The sequence below is a fragment of the Hyla sarda genome, chromosome 2 (genome assembly GCF_029499605.1).
Source record: "Hyla sarda isolate aHylSar1 chromosome 2, aHylSar1.hap1, whole genome shotgun sequence".
Classification (NCBI taxonomy): Eukaryota; Metazoa; Chordata; class Amphibia; order Anura; family Hylidae; genus Hyla; species Hyla sarda.
This window is the reverse complement of record NC_079190.1, coordinates 261616873-261636140: the sequence shown is the minus strand read 5'-3', so window position 1 is coordinate 261636140 and position 19268 is coordinate 261616873. Positions and strand designations below refer to the sequence as shown.

The 19268-nt window shown below is 42.0% G+C and overlaps 1 protein-coding gene across 1 annotated transcript in view; it reads left to right on the top strand.

The window, feature by feature from the left end:
• Window positions 1-18887, top strand: part of LOC130356050 (RH-like protein) — a 71434-nt gene extending 52547 nt beyond the window's left edge. Inside the window, exons 6-10 of the mRNA XM_056557072.1 lie at window positions 3580-3717; window positions 6916-7043; window positions 12770-12849; window positions 16931-17004; window positions 17676-18887. Of these exons, the coding sequence (XP_056413047.1) occupies window positions 3580-3717; window positions 6916-7043; window positions 12770-12849; window positions 16931-17004; window positions 17676-17702 (447 nt within the window). The 3' untranslated portion in view covers window positions 17703-18887. The remainder of the gene's footprint in view (window positions 1-3579; window positions 3718-6915; window positions 7044-12769; window positions 12850-16930; window positions 17005-17675) is intronic.
• Window positions 18888-19268: the final 381 nt, after the last annotated feature.

Below are 19268 nucleotides of genomic sequence, written 5' to 3'. Positions count from 1 at the left end.
TTAGTGAATTTTTTCCTCCCACAAAGGCCCTGTGTGGGGAATTTGCGCAATACAAATTATATTTTACTAAAATAAAAAATATGTTTATTTGAAGCACGGTCTAAGAACCATATATCTTTTTAAAAAATATATACATTCTACTTTCCTTGAGGTTCGGGCTATTTTTGTATACAATTTTAGAATAATTTTTTCACTTTTGGGTATAAGTGATTGCCCTTTTGCCTCGGACAGTAGTTAACCCCTTAAAGGAGTAGTCCAGTGGTGACTCAGTGGTGAGCAACTTATCCCCTATCCTAAGGATAGGGGATAAGTTGCAGATCGCGGGGGGTCCGACTGCTGGGGCCCCCTGCGATCTCCTGTACGGAGCCCCGACAGCCCGCGGGAAGGGGGCGTGTCGACCTCCGCACGAGGCGGCGGCCGACACGCCCCCTCAATACAACTCTATGGCAGAGCCGAAGCGCTGCCTTCGGCAATCTCCGGCTCTGCCATTGAGATGTATTGAGGGGGCGTGTCGGCCGCCGCCTCGTGCGGGGGTCGACACCCGCTATCTCGGCGGAGAGCCGGGGCACCGTACAGAGAGATCGCAGGGGGCCCCAGCGGTCGGACCCCCACGATCTCAAACCTATCCCCTATCCTTAGGATAGGGAATACGTTTTTCACCACTGGACTACCCCTTTAAGGACTCAGGGTTTTTCAGTTTTTGCACTTTCGTTTTTTCCTCCTTACCTTTTAAAAATCATAACCCTTTCAATTTTCCACCTAAAAATCCATATTATGGCTTATTTTTTGCGTCGCCAATTCTACTTTGCAGTGACATTAGTCATTTTACCCAAAAATGCACGGCGAAGCGGAAAAAAAAATCATTGTGCGACAAAATCGAAGAAAAAACGCTATTTTGTAACTTTTGGGGGCTTCCGTTTCTACGCAGTGCATATTTCGGTAAAAATTATGCCTTATCATTATTCTGTAGGTCCATACGGTTAAAATGATACCCTACTTATATAGGTTTGATTTTGTCGCACTTCTGGAAAAAATCATAACTACATGCAGGAAAATGTACATGTTTAAAAATGTCATCTTCTGTCCCCTACAACTTTTTTATTTTTCCATGTACAGAGTGGTATGAGGACTCATTTTTTGCGCCGTGATCTGAAGTTTTTATCGGTTTGATTTTTTTTTTGATCAGACTTTTTGATCACTTTTTATTCATTTTTTAATGGTATAAAAAGTGACCAAAATAAGCTTTTTTGGACTTTGGAATTTTTCTGCGCGCACGCCATTGACCGTGCGGTTTAATTAATGATATATTTTTATAGTTCGGACATTTATGCACGCGGCGATACCACATATGTTTATTTTTATTTTTTTTTACACTGTTTTATTTTTTTTATGGGAAAAGGGGGGTGATTCAAACTTTTATTAGGGAAGGGGTTAAATGACCTTTATTAACACTTTTTTTTTACATTTTTTTTTGCAGTGTTATAGGTCCCATAGGGAACTATAACACTGCACACACTGATCTTCTACACAGATCACTGGCGTGTATTAACACGCCTGTGATCAGTGTTATCGGCGCTTAACTGCTCCTGCCTGGATCTCAGGCACGGAGCAGTCATTCGCCGATCGGACACCGAGGAGGCAGGTAAGGGCCCTCCCGGTGTCCGGTCAGCTGTTCGGGACATCGCGGCGGTCCCGAACAGCCCGACTGAGCTGCCGGGTCACTTTCAGTTTCGCTTTAGAAGCGGCGGTCAGCTTTGACCGCCGCTTCTAAAGGGTTAATACCGCACATCGCCGCGATCGGCGATGTGTGGTATTAGCCGCGGCTCCCGGCCGTTGATGAGCACCGGGACCGACGCGATATGATGCGGGATCGCGGTGCGATCCCGCTTCATATCGCGGGAGCCGGCGCAGGACGTAAATATACGTCCTGTGTCGTTAAGGGGTTAATTGTAAGCTGCACTAACCCCCTTTTTTTGTCATGTTCTTTCTTTTATACTAAAAGGTAGAATTAATGAGGTGGTTCTAAATAAACCACTATAGACTCAGAAATAACGTCCAGCATGAAAATGACAAAAAAGGAGAGATGTCCTCCGGATGTGCCTAAAATATAACTTTTACTTCAAATATTAAAATATATTTATTCTAATAGGTGTATGGTATTAATGTTGCCGGTGGCAAAATAAAGAGATGATTGATGTGCTGTTATCCAAGAAGTGGCTGAGCCCAGCCAGTCTTCTAGCAGCACTATCACTGGTAAAATACAATATTAGTAACGCCAATATAAATACCACCAATGTGTTTCTATCACCTGTCACGGTGATGTCATCAGGGAGGCAATCTATATGCAGTTATCAAGTAATCGCAACTATCTAGGTACCATGAAGCATACAACAATATTTGTTTAAAGTTATCACAGTTGCAATCAGGTCCTAGAGAGGAAAAAATCACTTCCAAGTGTTGCAAAGAGGTATATGCAGTGGATTTAGAAATAGCACATCATGTCCCAGGTATATTTAGCTCACAGCATAGCCTGTAAAGAAAAGAATGGCATATATCCACTGTCTGTTTTGATCACTTGCGATCCACGGTTTCCGGGGATAAACAGAAGTGCGGCGTGAGACACCTGCAAACAGCAGGGAGCCGGGGATTACCAGCTCTCTCGCAGGTTCCAGCGAGGAGATGGCGTCTGACAAATATTAATAAATTTTAACAAATATTGTTGTATGCTTCATGGTACCTAGATAGTTGCGATTACTTTATAACTGCATATAGATTGCCTCCCTGATGACATCACCGTGACAGGTGATAGAAACACATTGGTGGTATTTATATTGGCGTTACTAATATTGTATTTTACCAGTGATAGTGCTGCTAGAAGACTGGCTGGGCTCAGCCACTTCTTGGATAACAGCACATCAATCATCTCTTTATTTTGCAACCGGCAACATTAATACCATACACCTATTAGAATTAATATATTTTAATATTTGAAGTAAAAGTTATATTTTAGGCACATTCGGAGGACTTCTCTCCTTTTTTGTCATGTTCTTTCTTTTGGCAGCATTCCACCTGGACTGCATTGCCGTCAATGAGGACGGCACACGTCCAGGTAGTCCTACGCTCATATGCTGGGGATGCTGCTATGAAAAGTCACACAGATCTACCCTGCTGCAGCCCTGTTTGCTCAAACAGGACTGCGTCAGGGTAGCCCTGTGTGATTTTTCACAGCAGTAAGGTTTGGAGAAGTGCACAGGATGCCGACATAACTGTAACGCACAGGCCTGCCTCCAAACCTTATTGCACACATATGGCTGCGGCACAGTAGCCCTGTGTGTCTGCGCATAGCAGAATCCCCAGTGGATTTCCCGCTGCCCGGTGGATTTGAAATCCAGCGGGACTAATCCTTCTTTCCTCAACATCTTTTTCCACAGGTCGCTATATACATTGTCAGGCCATCCCACTAATAATATATCATGTATAGCCATCATCAGATTGTAGTGGCACACATTAACATTATCATTTTTTTAATCAAAGTACATACACCCAGTTCGAACAGTAACTGTTGTATGTTTTTTTTAGATCATTGTCCGAAATGCAATACTAGCAGGAGGGGTTTCTGCTGGATTTATTGCTTATATGGTCCAGCATCCATGGATTTCAATGACCCTAGGTTTATTAGCTGGGTTGGTTTCTACAATTGGTTTCACATACTTACAGGTAAGATCTTTGTTTGGCATACTCCTCCCAAAGTGGAAAATTTACTTTTGCACAGTTACATATTTTTTGTGAACAACTATATGCTTGAATAGATTTTTATTAAAAAATTGGCACAAAAAATTACATTTAGATTTGATTCCTGGCATGAGCTTTGACTCCACCCTTCTTCTATATCAGGGGTACTCAACTATTTTAGTGAGGGTCCGCTCATCCAGGTCTGTCACTGGTAAAGGTCCGAGCTAAGGGCTATGTACTGTTTCCTGTATTTTCTGAATATTGTCACATACTGTACCCCTAAAAATAATACTGCTGCTTACTGTACCCCTGAAAATAACACTGCTGCATACTGTACCCTTAAAAGTAATACCGCTGCCTACTGTACCCCTGAAAATAATACTGCCTCATACTGTACCCCTAAAAATAATACAGCTGTGTCCCACAATAAATGATGCCGCTGTGCCCCCACAATGAATGATGCTGCTGTGCCCCCACAATGAATGATGCCGCTGTGCCCCCACAATGAATGATGCCACTGTGCCCCCACAAGGAATGATGCTGCTGTGCCCCCCCAATGAATGATGCTGCTCTGCCCCCACAATGAATGAGGCATGCCGCTGTGCCCCATAAAGAATGATGCCGCTGTGCCCCCACAATGAATGATGCCACTGTGCCCCCACAATGAAGGATGCCACTGTGCCCCCACAATGAATGATGCTGCTGTGCCCCCACAATGAATGATGCCACTGTGCCCCCACAATGAATGATGCTGCTGTGCCCCCACAATGAATGATGCTGCTGTGCCCCACAATGAATGATGCTGCTGTGCCCCACAATGAATGATGCTGCTGTGCCCCACAATGAATGATGCTGCTGTGCCCCCACAATGAATGATGCTGCTGTGCCCCACAATGAATGATGCTGCTGTGCCCCCACAATGAATGATGCTGCTGTGCCCCACAATGAATGATGCTGCTGTGCCCCTTCTCAGACACAGACATCTGTGCATTATGGCTAATAACATTATATTAGTGGGTTGCTTTATTATACTTTTAGACACCATACACCGTTGTTTGTTTTGCCAGACAACCCCTTTTATATATATATTGGTTATGGAACCAAATGACTGCTTTGCATGTGAATGTTTATTTAGCTGATAAAATCATGTAACAAGTGTCAGCAAGAGACTATCCAGTTCCTTCTGACCAACTTGTCCTACCTAGACCGTATCCTCCCCCTGCAGTATTGCAGCTGCTCTAGATGCTACTTCAGCTGCTGCTGTAGGACACATCTCACACCTTCCAGCCCCTCAGTGATAATAAGGCAATCCAAAGACTTGTTTGATTCAGTGTATTATCAAATTTCCTTAGACTGGACAAAAAATCTGTTTATTAAAGGTAGGGTCACAAGTAACTGATCCACAGCATATTTTACGCTGCATATCTGCTGATGACCGACCCTAGCGTGCCTCCTGCTGTGCCTGGTCGTAATAGCAATCCGCCACTTTGAACAGACCACAGGACTTGCGCAGTGTACTCACATACATCGCATCTGACTAGTGTTGAGCGGCATAGGCCATATTCGAATTCGCGAATATTCGCGAATATATGGACGAATATTCGTCATATTCGCATATTAGTAATATTCTCGTTTTATTTTCGCATATGCGAATTTGTATATACAAAAATTAGCATAAGCGAAAAGTCGCATATGCAAAAATTAGCGTACGCATATTTTCGCATATGCGAAAATTCGCACACCGGTCTCACACAGTAGTATTAGAGCCTTCTTACACCACATAAGCTGGAAGCAGAGAGGGGTGATCACTGTGATGTGTACTGTGGAAAAAAAAAAAAAAAGAATATTCGTAATTACGAATATATAGCGCTATATTCGCGAATATTCGCGAATTCGCGAATATGCGATATTCGCGAATAAAATTCGAATTGCGAATATTCGCGAGCAACACTACATCTGACCCATGTCGGAAAATTCTACACATATTGGGGATACTCAGGGTATCTTAGACTAGGTGTGAATTTGTTTTTGCCATTCTCCTAGTGGATTTTTGTGCCACCTTTTCTGCAACTCTGGAGTCTTCACTGGACCAATTCTTTTAGTTATTAGGCCCTTTTTGGGCTCCCTGTTACACTAGGCAACATGCATCTTTTTATGGGTATTGGTAGAATGTTTTTGAAGATGGCACATTTTATTCCTCTGCAGAGATTAACATCCATATTTCAGTTAGCAGAAACCTATCCATGGCATATAGTTTCGGGCCAAGAAGTCCAGTTTATTTCCAGGTTTTGGATGTCCTTGTGCAGACTTCTCTCAAGACCAATCTTTCAAGACTTACGGACCACCAGACACAGTTTTTCTTTCTAGAATAAGGTTAATCAGATCCTTGTCTCCAAGTTTGTTCTGAGTAAACAGATTTACTTCTATAATAATCTATTGAAAGTAGAAAAAGGTGAGGAGAAATGTTATCCCCTTCCTCTGGTCGGATCTCTGGAATGCAGCCCCGGCTCTCCCCGTTGCATGAAGCAGTAGATGGCATGCGCTCAATGCACGGTCTATGGGAGTGCCATATATTCCCGATTACAGAACTCAGGTATTTTTGGTGCTCCCATAGACAGTGCATGAAGTCTATCACTCCATGCAATGGAGAGAGCAGGGGGCTCCTTCTGGAAATCACAGGGTTCCTAGCAGTCAGACCCCCCCCCCTTGGTGAGACACTAATCCCCTATCCAGTGCATAGGAAATGCTTCCCTTACAGTAAGTTGTTTGGTGAAGCTTCTGGGAGTCAGACTCATACTTAAAGGGGTATTCCAGGAAAAACTTTTTTTTATATATCAACTGGCTCCAGAAAGTTAAACAGATTTGTAAATTACTTCTATTAAAAAATCTTAATCTTTTCAATACTTATGAGCTTCTGAAGTTGAGTTGTTCTTTTCTGTTTAAGTGCTCTCTGATGACACCTGTCTCGGGAAACGCCCAGTTTAGAAGATGTTTGCTATGGGGATTTGCTTCTAAACTCGGCGTTTCCCGAGACACTTTAATCTGATATTGTTGGTTTATCTAAGGATCAGTCGTAATTACTGAAAAACCTCTTTAATGTTATGATTAATCTATGTATAAAACACAATAAAAATAATGCTGAGTGTAATTTATTATTAATCTGTATACAATGCTATGTTTCAGAATACAATGAATTTCATCACATTAGTGCATGATACATGTGGAATTCACTATACTTTTGGAATGCCGGGACTTCTTGGAGGTATAGCCTATACAGTCATAATCCTAGTGGCAGATTTTGGCATAGGAATGTAAGTATGTAAGTCAAAAATGGCAAAAATTGTGTGGGTGTCTGCTTGTAGCTCTGGGTAATACAATTCTAATAATTGGTTTCTACTGCAGACTACTAGAGGTTGTTTTTTAGACCATAACCAAATGTACAGTCATGGCCTTAAATGTTGGCACCCCTGAAATTTTTCTAGAAAATGAAGTATTTCTCACAGAAAAGGATTGCAGTTACACAGGTTTTGTTATACACTTGTTTATTCCCTTTGTGTGTATTGGAACTTAACCAAAAAAAGTAGGAAAAAAAGCAAATTGGACATAATGTTACACCAAACTCCAAAAATGGGCTGGACAAAATTATTGGCACCCATAACCCCTTAAGGACCCAGCCAATTTTCACTGTAGGACACGGCCATTTTTTGCAAATCTGACCACTGTCACTTTAAACATTAATAACTCTTGGATGCTTTTACCTTTCATTCTGATTCCGAGATTGTTTTTTCGTGACATATTCTACTTTATGTTAGTGGTAAAATTTTGTCGATACTTGAATCATTTCTTGGTGAAAAATTCCAAAATTTGATGAAAACATTTAAAATGTTTCATTTTTTTTTACTTTGAAGCTCTCTGCTTATAAGGAAAATGAATATTCCAAATAAATTATATATTGATTCACATATACAATATGTCTACTTTATGTTTCCATCATAAAGTTGACATGTTTTTACTTTTGGAAGACATCAGAGGGCTTCAAATTATAGCAGCAATTTTCCAATTTTTCACAAAATTTTCAAAATCAAAATTTTTCAGGGACCAGTTCTGTTTTGAAGTGGATTTGAAGGGCCTTCTTATTAGAAATATTCCACAAATGACCCCATTATAAAAACTGCACCCCTCAAAGTATTCAAAATGACATTTGAAAGGTTTGTTAACCCTTTAGGTGTTTCACAGGAATAGCAGCAAATTGAAGGAGAAAATTCAAAATCTTCATTTTTTACACTCGCATGTTCTTGTAGACCCAGTTATTGAATTTTTACAAGGGGTAAAAGGAGAGAAATCTTCCTAAAATGTGTAGCCCAATTTCTCTCGAGTAAGAAAATACTTCATATGTGTATGTCAAGTGTTCGGCGGGCGCAGTAGAGGGCTCAGAAGGGAAGGAGCGTCAGTGGGATTTTGGAGAGTGAGTTTTTCCTAAATGGTTTTTGGGGGGCATGTCACATTACAAAGCCCCTGTAGTGCCAGAACAGTGGACCCCCCCACATGTGACCCTATTTTGGAAACTACACCCCTCACAGAATTTAATAAGGTGTGCAGTGAGTATTTACACACCACTGGCGTTTGACAGATCTTTGGAACAGTGGGCTGTGCAAATGAAAAATTAAATTTTTCATTTTCACGGACCACTGTTCCAAAAATCTGCCAGACCCCTGTGGGGCATAAATGCTTATTGTACCCCTTATTATATTACGTGAGGGGTGTAGTTTCCAGAATGGGGTCACATGTGGGTATTTATTTTTTTGCGTTAATGTCAGAACCGCTGTAAAATCGGCCACCCCTGTGCAAATCACCATTTTTGGCCTCAAATGCACATGGTGCGCTCTCATTCCTGAGCCTTGTTGTGCGTCCGCAGAGCATTTTACGCTCACGTATGGGGTATTTCTGTACTCAGGAGAAATTGCGTTACAAATTTTAGGGGTCTTTTTTTCCTTTTAATGCTTGTGAAAATAAAAAGTATGGGGCAACACCAGCATGTTAGTGTAAATTTTTTTAATTTTTTTACACTAACAAGCTGGTGTAGACCCCAACTTTTCCTTTTCATAAGGGGTAAAAGGAGAAAAAGCCCCCCCAAATTTGTAGTGCAATTTCTCCCGAGTATGGAGATACCTCATATGTGGCCCTAAACTGTTTCCTTAGGGCTCCGAAGTGAGAGAGCTCCATGCGCATTTGAGGACTAAATTAGGGATTGCATAGGGGTGGCCATAGGGGTATTCTACGCCAGTGATTCCCAAACAGGGTGCCTCCAGCTGTTGCTAAATTCCCAGCATGCCTGACAGTCAGTGGCTGTCCATAAATGCTGGGAGTTGTTGTTTTGCAACAGCTCGGGGCACCGTTTTGGAAACACTGCCATACAATACATTTTTCATTTTTATTGGGGGGGACAGTATATATGTATATGTAGTGTTTTACCCTTTATTATGTGTTAGTGTAGTGTAGTGTAGTGTTTTTAGGGTACATTCGCACTGGCGTGTTACGGTGAGTTTCCCGCTAGGAGTTTGCGCTGCAGTGAAAAATTTGCCGCAGCCCAAACTTGAAGCAGGAAACTTACTGTAAGCCTGCCCGTGTGAATGTACCCTGTACGTTCACATGGGGGGGGGGGGGCAAACCTCCAGCTGTTTCAAAACTACAACTCCCAGCATGTACTGACAGACCGTGCATGCTGGGAGTTGTACTTTTGCAACAGCTGGAGACACACTGGTTGTTTCTTATTGTATCCGTTCCGGGCTGCAAAAAAAAAGAAAAGAAGCTTTCTCTTGCCTGCCTACGCTCCCCCGGTGCTCCGGTACAGGCGTTCGGTCCCCGGGCTGTATTCTTCTTTCTTCCTGTTAGCCCGGAACGTCACACGGAGCTTCAGTCTATCACTGGCCGAGGCGGGACATCGCTGCGGCCGGTGATAGGTTGAAGCTCCGTGTGACGTGTCGGGCTAACAAGAAGTAAGAAGAATACAGCCCGGGGACCGAACACCTGTACTGAAGCACCGGGGGAGCCTAGGCAGGTAAGAGAAAATGTGTTTTCTTTTATTTTTCAGCCCGGAACGGATAAAATAAGAAAAGTGAGCACCGGACATCTCCTTTAAGGGGTTAACCTAATGTTTGGTTGCACACCCTTTAGAAAAAATAACTAATATCAGTCGCCTCCTATAACCATCAATAAGCTTCTTACATCTCTCAGCCAGAATGTTGGACCACTCCTCCTTTGCAAACTGCTCCTTTTCCCAACAGCAATTTTAAGATCTCTCCACAGGTGTTCAATGGGATTTAGATCTAAACTCATTGCTGGCCACTTCAGAACTCTCCAGCACTTTGTTGTCATCCATTTCTAGGTGCTTTTTGATGTATATGTTTGGGGTCATTGCCCTTCTGGAAGACCCAAGATCTTTGACGCAAACCCAATTTTCTGACACTGTGCTGTACAGTACAACCCAAAATCCTTTGGCAATCCTCGGATTTCATGATGCCTTGCACACATTCAAGGCACCCAGTGCCAGAGGCAGCAAACAACCCCAAAACATCATTGAACCTCCACCATATTTAACTGTAGGTACTGTGTTCTTTTCTTTGTAGGCCTCATTCTGTTTTCGGTAAACAGTAGAATGATGTGCTTTACCAAAAAGCTCTATCTTGGTCTCATCTGTCCACAAGACGTTTTCCCAGAAGGATTTTGGCTTACTCAAGTTCATTTTGGCAAAATGTAGTCTTGCTTTTTTATATCTCTGTGTCAGCAGTGGGATCCTCCTGGGTCTCCTGCCATTTCATTTAAATGTTGATGAATAGTTCGTGCTGACACTGATGCTCCCTGAGCCTGCAGGACAGCTTGACTATCCTTGGAACTTGTTTGGGGCTGCTTATCCACCATCCGTACTATCCTGCGTTGACACCTTTCATCAATTTTTCTCTTCCGTCCATGCCCAGGGAGATTAGCTACAATGCCATGGGTTGCAAACTTCTTGATAATGTTGCGCACTGTGGACAAAGGCAAATCTAGATCTCTGGAGATGGACTTGTAACCTTAATATTGTTGATATTTTTCCACAATTTTGGTTCTCAAGTTCTCAGACAGTTATCTTCTCCTCTTTCTGTTGTCCATGCTTAGTGTGGCACACACAGACACACAATGCAAAGACTAGGTGAACTCCTCTCCTTTTTATCTGCTTTCAGGTGGGATTTTTATATTGCCCCCACCTGTTACTTGACCCAGGTGAGTTTAAAGGAGCATCACATGCTTGAAACAATCTAATTTTTCCACAATTTTGAAAGGTGCCAATAATTTTATACAGCCCATTTTTGGAGTTTGGTGTGTCATTATGTCAATTTGCTTTTTTTCCTCCCTTTTTTTGTTTAGTTCCAATACACACAAAGGGAATAAACATGTGTATAGTAAAACATGTGTTACTGCAATCCTTATCTGTGAGAAATACTTCATTTTCTAGAAAAATGTCAGGAGTGCCAACATTTACGGCCATGACTGTATGGGACCTACAGTGATAATGTTAGTTTAAGTTTTAGGGGGACATCTATTTAAGTCTGTGCCAGACAAAGGCCTGAAAAATGTCACACATTTCTGCACAAAATACTTTTTTACATTTTGCTTGATCTGCACAGTGTTCACCAAGAGGACAGGGCTCGTCATGGCTTTGCCTGAAGGGGGCGTGGCCACTCCACCCCAATAAATGTACAGTAACCCCCACGACATGCGATGGCCCCGACATATGATCAAATCGACATACGATGACCTCTCAGAGGCCATCGCATGTCGATGTCAGCATCGACATACGATGCTTTTATATGTCGGGGCCATCGCATTAACTGCTATCCGACAGCGCAAAATGCTTAAGCTGCTGTCGGATAGCAGTTTAAGCATCCTAGACAGGTTCACTTACCTATCCCCGCTGCTCCGGGTCCACTTCGCGGTCCTCCGGCGTCTTCTGCATCTTCTCCGGGGTCCGGGCCTCGCTTTCCGGCGGCGTTATTACATCGTGTGCACGCCGTCCCGGCGCAGCAACGTAATAACGTCACCAGAAAGCGAGGCCCGGACACCGGAGAAGATGCGGAAGAAGCCGGAGGATCCTGAAGAAGACGCCGGAGCAGTGGGACAGCATCGGGAGCCCCTGGGACAGCATCGGGAGCGGTGAGGACACGGTCCGGAGCAGTGGGGACAGGTGAGTATTAGATGCACTTTTTACATTGCATGAATCCCTCAACATACGATGGATTCGACAAACGATGGGTCGTTTGGAACGAATTACCATCGTATGTTGAGGGACCACTGTATTACAATTTACGCCTTTACTACACTGGGTGGGAAGGGGTTTACTTTAGACCGGCGCATGAAATGAAATATGTCTAAAATTAATGAGATTATTACTTCCATATAGCCTATATACTGAGAAAAAAAACACTAAGGAAAAGACCGTACCATAAAATATATAGTCTTTATTTCATATCAATAGATAAAAACATTTATTAAAATTACAAAGGTGTCTAATGCACGTAGATAAAATTGAAAGCCATGCCGCAGCTGTCAGTGGGCCAAGAAATTAGTGGGTCTCATGCAGGTGCACCAATTGCTCCTATTGTTAAAGTGGCCATGGTTCCAGCCCTCAGCACTTTAGAGATTTGGAAACACCTCTTTGACACTTGGCACCAGAGAGTAAAAGTATTTTTCTATGTTTTGAAAGCACAGACAGATATATAAAAGGTATCATGTGTCTCTTTGCCCTACCAGCTATCTAACTGTGTCAGTGAATTGCAGGCAGGGTCTTCTATTTTCTTCAACCTGATATTTCAATCTAGTTCCTCAAATTTCATTGTGTTCAATACAATTACCAATGTTAACAAAAACTTTGAGTTATGGTATGTTGCTACACATGGGTGAGCTGTTATTAAACATAGACCTATAATCTCAAATAAAAACTCAAAATGGAAGGGGTTTGTTGACTGATGTGTAAGGTAGCTCTTCTACCCTTTTTCTACAGATCAAGCTTCCAAGCACTTGTTGGTGTTGGTTGTATTCTTCTAACATTGACACTAAGTCTAGGTGGTGGAATTCTTACAGGTCAGTAGAATATTCATTCTAGACAATTTTTTACACTTTAGCTATTAATGTCTTTGGCCAAAACCTAAAGGGCAAATGTATCAGCAGAAGCGGGCCCCTTGCAATCAGACCTTTGGATAGGTGATAAGATGTGTTTGGTCAGAATACCCCTTTAAGCTTAAAAACAAGCCATGCCCTGTGTGACATCAGAATGCAACTTTTTTGCAGTAAAACTTGAAAAGTCACATGTAATTCAGAACATAATAGAGACCGTGTGAAAGTCAGTGATAGTGGCATACTTTTTTAAAGAGTTGCAAATTTTTGCAGTTTGTGGGCTGCTTAAAATTGTGTGACAATTTAAAGGGGTGCTCTGGGGAAGTTAAGAAAAATAAAAATGCCTCAAAGCCACCACAATACCTGACCTTTGCCCCTGTAGTTATCCATGTAATTGTGCCAGCTCCTGTGGCCCCTGTTGCTTCCTGAATATTATTTTTTCTTGCTTGCAGCCCATACTACAACTCCCAGCAGTCAGTGCAGCTCTCTGTAATGGCTGGCAGCCAATTGCTTTTACTATCTGTGTGCATGCTGTATTGATGAAAAAAACACACTGTAAATGTATTTTCTTTCAAACTATCCTCCCCCCCCCCCCCCCCAGCAATAAATCATGCTATGCTCTGAATGGCAGCAGTCAGTGATTAGATCTACATCAGGCAAAGAGCAGCGTTATGTGTTCAGCAAACACTGGGTTGTTTTTCTCATGGCAAGATCCTCACACAGGGAGGGGAGAGAGAGGGGAGGTGTAGTGAAGACAGAAATCACGTGGGGTTTGTATTCCAGGAGGGTGGGGGCTAATCTCAGTGAGGGCTTTGCACAAAGACAAGATGAATCTGATAAGAAAGTCTTTCTCTCACTCCCTACATGTAAGTGACAGCTGAAAGAGAGAAACTGCTCTATATAGCTAATGAATGATATTTAGACAGATAAATAGGTTGGTGAGAGGGAAAGGATGGGCTATGGGTTTAGTTCCCCGGAGTACCCCTTTAAAGCAAAATAGACAGCATATATCAATGTTAAATTCTTCCCATAGCCATTTGCCTTATGGTTGTATGATTTTATTTCATTTAAGCCACCTTCTCCCTATTGTTGACACATCTGAGGTCAAAATGGCTTATCTTAACAGATAATATGGTTGCAACTTTGGACATAGCTGCCAATGAAGTAAACTTAAAGGGGTACTCTGCCCCTAGACATCTTATCCCCTACCCAAAGGATAGGGGATAAGAGTCATATCGCAGGTCCCGCTGCTGGGGACCCCCGGGATCTTGGCTGCAGCACCCCTCTGTCATTACTGCACAGAGCAAACTCGCTCTGTGCATAATGATGCGTGATACAGGGGCCGGAGCATCGTGATGTCACAGCTACGCCCCTCGTGACGTCACCGCCCGCCCCCTTAATGGAAGTCTATGGGAGGGGGCGTGACGCCACCACGCCACCTTCCATAGACCTGTATTGAGGAGGTGGGCCGTGACTTCACGAGGGGCGGAGCCATGATGTCACGATGTTACAACCCCTGTATTGCCCGTCATTACGCACAGAGCGAGTTTGCTCTGTGCAGTAATAACAGAGGGTGCTGCAGCCAAGATCCCGGGGGTCCCCAGCGGCTGGGACACCCGCATTCAGACATCTTATCACCTATCCTTTGGATAAGGGATAAGATTTCTAGGGGCGGAGTACCCCTTTAAAGCATTACTATTATTGAAATTAAAACTTTTGACATGTTGCCTAAAGCCCAGATATGTTAAAAGTTTGGATCGCACTCACTCCTGAGATCTGCACCTAACTCCCGACTGTCAATAAAATCGGACCTTTTTGCTATACAAGTCTATGCAGCGAAAAGGTCCCATTTGGCAACCAGCCAGGGTTTATAAATAACAATCTTTGTGAGTCTCAGCAGTGACATGTCTGGGCAACATAAATAACCAACACAAGGTCTTGTCATGCATGATACTTCTGGTTTATTTTGCATATACACATTAGAAAAAAAGAATGACCATTTTAGCGAACCAATGAAAGACTTTTGTCATCTGGAATGTAGAAAGCCAATAGTTAGGCAAAAGATATTTCATTCAGGGAAGATATTTCATCTAGGAAGAATTTTTATTTAGTCTAAACCACTGTAAAGGCAAATATGGAATAAAATGTGTAACATCGTGTCTGCTTCGTAAGCAATGTATTGTGTGCTTTGAGGTTAAACCACTTGGACAGAGTTCTATCAAACACTCTATTAATGTTTTGGGGTGTGAAAAATTGTTGAGACACAACGTTTCGGGGAACCTCCCATCACGCATTAATAAGTGGAGGTTTCCTCCAAATATTGCGTTCAGACAGAATAGTGTCCGGGTCTGTAACACCTTCAGCAAAGGCATTGCTATGCCAAAAAAAAACTTGTATTGAACCATGACTAAAGAAATGAATAAACCATAGAATGAAGACAACATCTCAACTGTGAGTAGTTTTTACACCCCTTGGTACATTAAGTTGTGTCTGCGAAATAAGTCTACTTATATTACTATGCAAAAGAGAAGATGTCCAGCGCTGACTCTTGAACAAAGGAACTTCTTTATTGATTAAAAATCATGGTTGCTATGGGATACAACAAAGATTCATGCAGCGTGACGCGTTTCGGCCCGCAGGGCCTTAGTCATACACAGCTGCATGAATCCTTGTTGTATCCCATGGCAACCATGATTTTTAATCAATAAAGAAGTTCTTTTGTTCAAGAGTCAGCGCTGGACATCTTCTCTTTTGCTTGCTTTTTATGTGGATTTGTCCAAATCCAGTCCGGGCGCATACAGGAGTGAGCTGATATCATGCTCTTTAGATACTTATATTACTGTCATTTAATTTTAATAATACGCCAGGCAGCAAGAAATACACTGCACATTTTGCTATGAGCAGACACACAAGGCGTCCCTGCCGAGCCCTGTGTGTGCAGAAAGGTTTGGAGGCCTTGTGCGTCACAGTCATGACAGTGTGAGATGCAAACTTTCGTCCTATGCAGCTCTGCGTTCACTTCTCCCTTTTGGCTCTTCAAAGAATGCCAAAGATCTAGCCAAGGAAAGGCAGAGAATGGCAGTGGAACAGCTGCCATGATTGGCTAAGAGGAAGTTCTGGGAGCCCTGAGCAGCCTTTATTGTACTAGGACGCAAGTTTGCACCTCAGCCCAAGCAGACTTCACTACGGTAGCCACTGTCCCTCAGCTCTGAGCCCCGAGCAGCCTTTATTGTACTAGGATGCAGGTTTGCATACATTCCCTCAGCTCCGAGCCATGAGCAGCCTTTACACAATGACATGAACACCACTGTATTAACACCCTCAGAGCTGCTGTACAATGAAGCTGCTCAGAGCTGATGGAGTGTGTATGTGAGATGCAAACTTGCGTCCTAGGCTGTTGTACAATGAAGGCTGTGTGAGGAAGTGTGTGCAAACTTGCGTGCGTCAGGGCTCAGAGTTACACACCCCTGCTCTGCCTTCCCCTCGGCTGTATCTTTGGCATTCTTTGGAGAGCTGAGGAGAGGAGAAAACACTGAGCTGCATAGGACGCAAGTTTGCACCCCACAATGGCGCTCTGGGCCGACCTCTGAAACTTACAGTGTGGAAGCCCTGTGTGTCTGCTCATAGCAAAATGCACAGTGTATTTCATGCTGCCAGCGAGAAACACACTGTGTATACATGTGTGCCCGTACCCTCATAGCGCCCTTTGTTCCATAAATGTGACACATCGTAAATGACAGACTGATAGAGAGAGAGAGAAGGCCCTGCCACAAGGCCTTACAATCTACATGTGTATAGACACTTTTGTCTAAACCAGAATTTAAACACGGCAAAAAGAAATATGTTATTTATTTTTAATTTACAGCCTAGCCTTGTTGCTCCAAATTCAAAACAAATGTGGTCCTTTGCTATCTGCCATCAACATTATGCATATATATATATATATATATATATATATATATATATATATATATATTAACCATCAACATTATGCATACACTTTATTTCTAGATTATACAAATTTATTTTGTATTTTATTCTGATACAGGTCTTCTGCTTAAATGTAAGCTACTGATGCCCCCCAAGAAATGGCATTTCTTTCATGATCAACCATATTGGGTGGTAAGTTATAAAAGAAGTAGTTAATTAAAGGGGTTATCCTTTTTTATTAACAAATGTAGCTAGTGTTTTATTTGTGTCACAATACAAAATACAAGAACTACCATACTGTTTGTAAAGAATACGGTTGGGACAAAGTATATTGGAAGCTTTATCTTATACACCGTTCGACCACAGCTGTCAGACCCCCTCACATAGACATGAATAGAGGGGGTGTGATGTCACGACCACGGCCGCCCAAAACCGGCATTCTGTACATAAATATTCAGAATGCTGGGGTGCCAGGCTGGAGATCGCAGGGGGTCCAGCCACTGAATGGGGGATAAAACGTCTAGGGGCTGAGTTTGAAAAAATTTTTTTACTCCACTAATAATAATTTTTAGAGTAAAATAAAAGGTGTCATTACAAAGTACAATTGGTTGTGCAAAAAACAAACCCTCGTATGACTCTATGTGAATAAAAAAAATATGGCTCTTAAAAGGTGAGGAAAAACATAAATGCAAAAATTAAAATTGGCTGTGCCCTCAAGGCATAAATGGCCTGTATCCTTAAGGAGTTAAGTCCAGTATGTAGTTGACTGCTATTATGGGTTTGTTTTTATTTCTATATGTTATGTTTTGTGCACAATATATATTCCCTAACAATTCTACCATACTTTTATTGTTTTCTTGCAGTTCCCCCATGTGGACTCTCATATCTGACAAGGACAATCGATGATTTGACAGCTGTCTACCTGATCAACTTATTTAAATCTCTATTCATAATATATCATCATTATTGCATCTGCTGGAGTTAAAATAACATGGAGACATGGGTTCTAATGTGGAATACACTTTGTAGGCATTTTTTGTGATTCATTTTTAGGTTAACGAAAATATTTTTACCAAATAAGTTTATTAATGAAAATGTATTATGTATTTATATTTAGGTTTAATCACTGAATGTGTGCGTATAGAAGAGACATTTTTTTATGTTTAATTTAAGGGGTTATCCACCATAAGGTGAGTTTAGTAAGTACCTGGCAGGATCTGCGCTTGTCTTGGGGCTAAATGGCTACCATAACACTGTGGCTAGCTTTATGTGAACTGGTATTTCCATTTTGAGTTTTCTTTTTTGCCTAAAAATCCCATAATTCCATTTTCCTCCCTCCCACACATCAGCCACCCCACCCACTGAAACATAAGTGAGCTGCATCCATTCAAAAGACCTATGGTTTTCAATTAGGGTGTCTACAGCTGTTGCATTAGTTGCAGATTGATCTCTCTCCCACCAAGCGATCCCTCCCCCATTGAAGCAGACAGGCTCCCTGTCATCAGCTGACTAGTGAGTCAGGTCTCGGCTGCATTGCAATCTGGGAAAAATCTGAGACAACAGTCATTTTGTATGCTGGTAAAAATAAATATTGAGGTGAAATTCACATAAGATTTGTGAGAAAACCGTCACACACAGGTACAGACACTATATTATGAACTACACTAACTTTACAGCTCCTGTAGCATATTCAAATAAAAAAAAAATCCTGGAATACCCCTTTAATGTTTTTATAAAAAAAAAAAAAAAAAAGGAAAAAAACAACCCTAATGGCTGTCATACTAGAGACACACACTTCTGTTCTGTTCAGTCTATATACAAGGTGCCGAAGGGTGTTTGTGCTTTATGGCAGCTGTAACAAATCAATATATGTTCAGAGAAATGTCTGATCTTTACAGTCTCCAGGAAGACAGAGAGTACAGCTAGCTGTACTTATCTGGGCATCGAACAGTACAATAGAGCTGTCATTATATCCCCCTCCTCTGCTGACCTTAGAAAACAGGCAATATCAGCCTATAGGTCATGTTAAAGGGTACCTCTCATCAAATAAACTTTTGATATATTTTAGATTAATGAATGTTTAATAACTTTCCAATAGCATGTTAATGAAAAATATGCTTCTTTCTATTGTATTTTTCCCAATCAGTCCTGTCAGCAAGCATTTCTGACTCATGCTGGAGTCCTTAACACTCAGAGATGCCAGCCTGCTTTGTTCACAGCCAAACAGGCTGTGAACAAAGCAGGCTGGCAGCTCTGAGTGTTCTCCTTTGTGAACAAAGCAGACTGGCAGCTCGTAGTGTTTAGGACTCCAGCATGAGTCTGAAATGCTTGCTGCCATGACTGGTAGGGAGACCCCTAGTGGTCATTTCTTCAAAGTGGAAAATTAAATAGAAAGAAGCATATTTTTTAATAACATGCAATTGTAAAGTTATTCTGCATACATTAATATATAATAT